Source organism: Manihot esculenta, chromosome 11, assembly GCF_001659605.2.
Source record: "Manihot esculenta cultivar AM560-2 chromosome 11, M.esculenta_v8, whole genome shotgun sequence".
Classification (NCBI taxonomy): domain Eukaryota; kingdom Viridiplantae; phylum Streptophyta; class Magnoliopsida; order Malpighiales; family Euphorbiaceae; genus Manihot; species Manihot esculenta.
In genome coordinates this window covers 9,792,259-9,799,328 of record NC_035171.2, presented here as the reverse complement: position 1 = coordinate 9,799,328, position 7,070 = coordinate 9,792,259, and the positions used below count along the sequence as shown (strand labels likewise).

General features: G+C 31.5%; 1 protein-coding gene across 1 annotated transcript; it reads right to left on the bottom strand.

Annotated features, from left to right (window-relative positions):
• Positions 1–1,855: 1,855 nt before the first annotated feature.
• Positions 1,856–6,848, bottom strand: LOC110625541 (uncharacterized protein C1450.15). Its single transcript, XM_021771168.1, has 8 exons — positions 6,520–6,848; positions 6,370–6,435; positions 5,973–6,015; positions 4,894–4,948; positions 4,407–4,455; positions 3,977–4,044; positions 3,297–3,405; positions 1,856–2,196 (listed from the first exon to the last, which is right to left on the bottom strand). Exons 1-8 carry the CDS (start codon positions 6,727–6,729, stop codon positions 2,083–2,085), a joined length of 714 nt encoding a protein of 237 aa, XP_021626860.1. The 5' UTR covers positions 6,730–6,848; the 3' UTR covers positions 1,856–2,082.
• Positions 6,849–7,070: the final 222 nt, after the last annotated feature.

Below are 7,070 nucleotides of genomic sequence, written 5' to 3'. Positions count from 1 at the left end.
TTTATGAATCTCTCAATATTTATTACTATACTTTAATATTTAAAAAAATATATTTAAATAAAAAAATTAAAAATTTATTTAATTATATATATATATATTATTTTATCATTGCAAAGAAATTATATTTATCATAGCTTAACCGGCTATGAAAATAAATCCAACCATTTACAATTCGACCCATTAACATCCAAAACCACAAGTTCAATCCAAAATCCATACTAGCTTAAGTCAAACCTAGAAACACAACCACCAAGCCTAGCCCTACGTTGCATGACCCACCATTTCCGCTCCCCAAGTTCCATATAGGATATAAATAGTTAGAATAACAGTAATTAAAAATATATAAAAAATTTTATAAATATTATTATAAAATATATTTTTTATATTAAATTAATTATTTAAATAGTGAATATCCTATATATAAAATTTAAATTCAAAATGAATATTATTTTTTAAATTCGAATACGTCTCAAATTTAATTATAACTATTCAAATTTATCTTATTAGAGTTTGATCAGATTGAATACTCAAAAATAACCGATCCATTACCATCCTTAGTCCTATGCTATTACAACCGAAAAACAGTAAGAAACCCATCTAAGCAAACATGCAACGGCAAAAGGCAAAATTAAGAAAGTCATGGATGGAGAGCAATGACTCCAAAAAAAAACGAGATGCACTGAGTATAATCTATGGGATGTAGTGGTGTAGTTTCGAAACGTTAATACCACATAGCCAAATATTATTTAAAAGAAGAATCATCAAACCTCCAACACAAATTCAGATTAAAAAAAAAAAAAAAACCCTCACCATCAATTACTGTGGATGTATAGAAGAAACACTAATAAAATAAACTAAAATAAGCCACTGACCATCTATTCCTGATGAGGGTTCAACCAAGAGGACAGCAGGCCCCTTGCCATATTGTTAACTTTATATTACTTTTTTATTTTGAAATTTTTTTACAAGTGATAAAATTATTAAGATTTAACACTACATTGTATTGTTCTCATCTTTTCATTTATTTTCTTTTTTGATGATTCTTATCAAAATCTAGTTCATATAGAATTATCAAAATCAAGTTCATATAACCTATGTTTGACATGATCTTGAGAAAGGAATTTAAATAAATTATTATAAATTTAAATTTAAAATCTTTTAATTTAAAAATATTTGAATTTTTTTATTTCAAATAAAAAATTATTATAAAAAAAATCAATTGAATTAAATTATTATAAAATTCTTAATTTAAAAAAAAATAAAAAAAATATATAAAATTTCATGCAGACTCCATTATCATTTTACACTATATATTCATATAAACTCAATCTAAATAAATTTTTTCACTTTCTCCTTCCCTTATTGTCTTAATGGTGATCAATATAGACTCATCGCTGGACCCTCTTTTTTTGCCTCCTTTTTCCAAATTATTTTCAAATCCATTCCCCTTTAGATCAAATTCTAGGTTTAGTTGAAAATTTTCCCATTGTATTATTTTATTTGTTGGATAAAATTACAGTAGGAGATGCAAATATTTTGTCCATTAAGAGATTTATATTTGAAGCTCTTTCTATCAAAAGTGTCTCGGAGCGACCAGCCGTTGGATGGAGCTAGTTTTCCACTATTTGTCCAAGTAAAAATTGTAGATGTCATACTAGGTTCTATAAATTCGATTGCAACCATCAAATCATCTTCTACATAATTTTTTGCATAAATAATTAATAATTATTGGTGCAAAAATCATACAAAATTTTAATTTTTTGAATTAAAAAAAAAAATCTTTCCTTTCAAACTAAAAAATTATTAGAAAAGAATTCAATTGAATTGAATTTTTATAAAATTCTTGACACCAAAGTAATAAACTGAAGTCTATGAACCATTTCTCGTTCGTGCAAAAAATAAATCAACATTCCAATTTATCCCTACAATGCATGAGGATAGTTGCTCCACCTAAAATGCAAAAGAAATCTGGAAATCTTTTAAATAATTTATCCAAATTAGAGGAAGCTAATGTATTCAGCAAAGTCCCCAAGAAATACTATACATACTAGTGTAGCTATTAATAAGTTATGTGTTAGCTTGTCAATCCCGTTTGAGATTCTGCCGTCTACCATGCACAACTACAAAGCCAAGGGATACTACCATTGCAACAAGGTACCCAGTCATTGCTCCATAAGTGACACATACGGGCCATTCCTACAATGGGAAATAATAAACTTCAGGTCTCAAAATAAGTAATAGGCAAGGTTGATTGAGGGATTAAGAAAAAGGAGGAAAGAACCAAAAGAGTGAAGAAATACAAGTATATGGGATGATTATTTTCTCAAATATTGGGTTCATTTGATTTGCAGAATGAAATAGAGTAGAAAGGTAAAAGATATTCCATACTTATCCTTCACTTGTAAGTGGAACTTTGGTTTTAAAATTATCTTCTGTATATAATAATTATTATACATCTTAAATTTTAATGAAAAGTTTATTCCACATTTAAAAGTTTGATATAAAGTTAGAAATAGCTATTCTATTCTCATCCATTCCATGCAGAACTATAAATGAACGTCCAGTTTTCCATGAGCGTTATGCCAGTATATATTGAGAACAGTATCACTCTTCTTCAATATCAACAGGGTAGCAATTCAGGTCCAGGGTGGTGTTTGTATAGATAATTGTGTCACCTTCAGGTTTATGTCTAAACATCTATAGTTTTATCTTTTAACTCAAAATATTCAACAGTAATCTCTAGAACAGGCCATAATGTGTAATTTTAAGGCCAAATTGTATTGGATTCAGGTTTAAACATCAAACAATAACTATGTCATGTTTGTAGTCCTGTTGTGTACAAAATTGCCATCTTTTCTGCACAAGCAAACATCCTAGTGACTAGAAACATACGTAATACACACACAAACATCCGCTCCCTTGATGAAGTGTCTACAGGAACACTAAAATCTCCTCAGCAGTATGAGACAACATCAGTTTGTCGACATCAAAATCATTTAACATCTAAATCATGTTATTATGGTTCGAAGTTTTAGTGTTTCCTGGGAATATAGTAAAATAATTTATATGGTCTTTCATCCATTGGACAAATGAAGTCAAGGCTTACAATGTCAAATGCAATACACTAACTTAACTAGAAGGAAAAAAAAATGGGATAGAGTCGGGAAATGAGAAACATATTCCAGATAAAACAACTTAAAAATAAAGTATTATGACATGCACAAGGAGATATGAAATCAAAGAATGACAGAAGGCATAATATAGCACGAAATTAGGAACTACAGGGAGAAATGTACCTGCCATGGCCTTTCCCAGTCAAGTGGCATAGGCCAAGCCCCAAGCCATGCTCCAATTACAGCCCCATGTGCTGGTATACAAATCATATACTCTAAAGGTTCGTTTGGCCTAAAGAAGAAAATTTTAAGTTCTACATGAGGACCACAAAAATCAGGTGGAGAAATTTCAAATAGCAGCTTTATTGATTCAATTTTAACAATACTAAGTACTAACTTAAGTTCTTAAGATATTCAACTGGTTGCTTTGCTGCTCAACTTCAATTACCACGTTATGATTTATTTTAATGTGGCTTGCACATCCATTAAGTTCTCATCAAACCCAAAATTGTGATCGTTTCATTGCACTGAATTGTGAAAACAAAGAGGCAGGGATCGGGAAAAAAGATGCATTTACCGAATTCTTTCTAAAGATAAAAGGAGACACATAAGGAAGCATATGCTGCATAGCTAAATGCCTAAACATGGAGGTAAATCATCAATTGATGTTGGACAATGTTGCTTTGACTAGAGGATTAGTATTAAAAAAGGATATGAGTTTGGAAGTAAAACAGACATTCCTCAAATTTTCACAGATTCTTCCACTGATTTGAGGTATCATAGTGTTATATCCAAGTTCATGTATCCTGCATGCATTTAATTGTCAAGTGAAAGCCTTAAGAACTACAATGTTGGAAACATACTTTGTATGTGCAAACATACGCTGCCAATGTGACCATGATGAACCAAAAACAGAAGCTGCAGGCACAAACTGCCACAAGAAACATTGTTTAATAATATTGTAAAGACACAGCACTACTAACAAGGGAAAACAACACAATCAAATCACAATAACTTGGCTAGCAAGGTAATCATACTCTTTCTTTTGAAGGAAAAAACAGCTCGTTGGAATAAAATAACAAAATACGAATATCAGTTCACTTATATGAACCTTAGCATGTAATAACTACTTGGAGAGTCATTCTGTAAATAAGTAAAGTTTGGAATGATAAATAAAGGAGTACATTACTTGTTAAAATAGAATAAATAGATGGTTTTTATTACTTTCAAACTAAATCCTTCAAATAGTTTTAATTAATAAATTAGCATAACACAACAATGGTATATACTTACCGTGCATAGTGACATAAGAACAGACCAATTAATGGTCTTTGGCAAGTACCTGTCTCCAATAACAAAAGAGCAAAGTCAAAACACTCTTGTACTTGAAAAGAAATGATAACAAGAGATTATGTTCATGTCCTATTAGAATTATGTAAAACAGTAATACATCAAACATATACATATGTTTCAATCTTCATATTTCTGAAACCATTAATCATAGTTGAGGTTGGACAGCGACCACCACCATCGAAGTTAAATACTCCAGCTGAATTTTTCAACCACAAACAATTTACTTTCACAATCAAAAATCAGAGAAAAAAAGGCAAATAAATGAAAATTTTAATTGTTCAGGGGGACTTAAGTACCTGATAGTGATAAAAATTATCTAGGGGACTGTAGAAATGGAACATAACCCTTCCCCTCCAACCTCAACTCTGATTTCTGTTTTCAGAAGTATTTTAAAAGATAGAAATCAATTGACCGCTACACCACATACTCAATGCCAACAGGTGCACCTAAGACAATAGCTCCAAGAGCATTCACAAGAGCCCCTACAGAATTCAAAGTACAAAGAATATGGTAAGCTGACAGTAAGAAGATAAAACAGCAAGCACTTGAAACACATAAAAAAGAGATGGAGGGAAGAGAAGAATGGGCTAACAATAAAGACAGTAGAAATCCCACTCAGCATTGAATAGCAGATATTAATATGCTAGTGAATCTTAAAGAGAGTTAACAGATGAATGGTTCCCCCAACCAAAAAGGTGAACACAGTCCACTAGCACCATTAGCAATTGCAGCAGCAGCAATAAATATGGTATGGCCTGAAATCTAAGGGATGAGTTATATAAGCCATACTCAATTTACCTCTATCATTAATTCATCTTTGACAATTATAAAACTGCTAGATCTATAAGAATGGTTTCACTTTCATGCATGCACCCAATTTCATGTACATTTATAAGATTTTGAATAATCCAAAATTCTAATTTGTTCTGTTGTAAAGGGGAAAAAAACACTAGTTGGTATTATGTGCATAAACTAATGCAAAACTAGAAAAATTAAAAATAATTAATTGATTTAGATAACAGTTAACCAACCTGGAAAATGCACTTGACGAATAGTCCCCAACAATAATTCATCAAAATCTCAGTTGTAAAAATATATACAGTTTCTTTTACAGGCCTCGTTCAGATTGATACCTTTCTTCAGACTGGAGATTAATAAAACACACCAGATACATATATTTCCACCCTAAATATTGTTAATCCAATATTATTCTGATTCACTTTACTCTTTCAAACCTCGACATAGGTTTTAATAGCAACTGTACTTCTAATTATAGAGGCTAGCAATATTCTACATCACCAAAACACACATTGCAACTTTGTACTATTTTCTCCAACGTAAAGCATACATTTAATATTAGGATCTCATAAACAACATAAAATTATTGAATGTATGCTTCCAATCAGAAATGACATATACAGAAATTGCCTGATCATGTAATTCAATATGTATAATGAATGCATATAAACAAAGAACATAACAAGAAAAGGCAAGTTCGATACTAACCAGCAGGAAGAGCCAACATGCCTCGTCCTACAGCTTTCAAGTACTGTAACATCACATTCGCAGAAAAGTAAATATATAAACTATGGCGAAACCGGAAAACAATTTAAGCAAGCTTTGTTTGGTTGCCAGGAAAATGATCTTTTAAAAAAAATCGGAATTGCGGATTAGAAAACAAATTACAAATTTAATTAGTGGATACTTAAAAGAAAAGCAAAAAAAAAAAGAGTTGCAAGGTTATTGGATACTTTGAACAGTTAAGTGAAACATTTCTTCTCCCGCCCCCATTTTCCTCTTCTTCTTCTTCTTCCTCTTAATTTTTTTTTCTTTCACACATTTTCCCAACAACCAAACAAGGAAGGTAGAAAAATAAACAAGTAGGCCGGTGAACTAATAGTACCGAGCATCGTTCAGGATCGAGTCGAAACCAACTATAAAGAAGTGTCACGATTGGACTCTGGACGATCTGAATAAGGAGAAGAAACAAATTCATACACAACAAAATCCAACTGAAGTTGAACAATGAAGTGAAAGCGAGAAAAACAGATACCCATATCAGACGTAGAGTGCGTGAAGGGTCAGATACAAGATTGATGGCGTAGAAATTATGGGCCACCCATAAAGCTATAGCTAAACCAAGTCCACAGATCAGGTGGACGAAAAATGCTTGTAGAGCTGATACTGATCGGGAGGAATTCTCCGCCGTGGAAGCTTTTGCAATATAGCTCTTCTTCTTGTTCTTCTTCTTCTCCTCCTGCATCTTCCGATTGGTCTCTCGCCTCTTAGCGCCGCGATTTTGATTCTTTGAAACGCAGGTTCACTTCTCGACGGCGACAGCATAAATAAACGGACACTTGCCGAACTAGGCCTTGTGCGTCGCGAATAAATCATACAAGAAATAGCCGGTCTGGGCCTCGACTATTAAGAATCTGGTCAACGCCCGTTTAGCACTGCAAAACTGCAGTCGAGAAAAAAATTTTCTTAAAAATATAATTTTAAAAAATATATTAAAAATAATTTAAAATTATTTTTAATATAATAATTTAAGAATATACTAATAAAAAATAATATAAGCATTATTATATTAAATATTTATTAGTA

Coding starts and splice junctions, on each gene's coding strand:
- LOC110625541 (XM_021771168.1), bottom strand. CDS start 6,729: ATGCAGGAGGAGAAGAAGAAGAACAAGAAGAAGAGCTATATTGCAAAA. Junction 6,436..6,519: donor GCACTCTACGTCTGATATGG/GTATCTGTTTTT, acceptor CTCCTTATTCAG/ATCGTCCAGAGTCCAATCGT. Junction 4,949..5,972: donor CATGTTGGCTCTTCCTGCTG/GTTAGTATCGAA, acceptor TGAATTCTGTAG/GGGCTCTTGTGAATGCTCTT.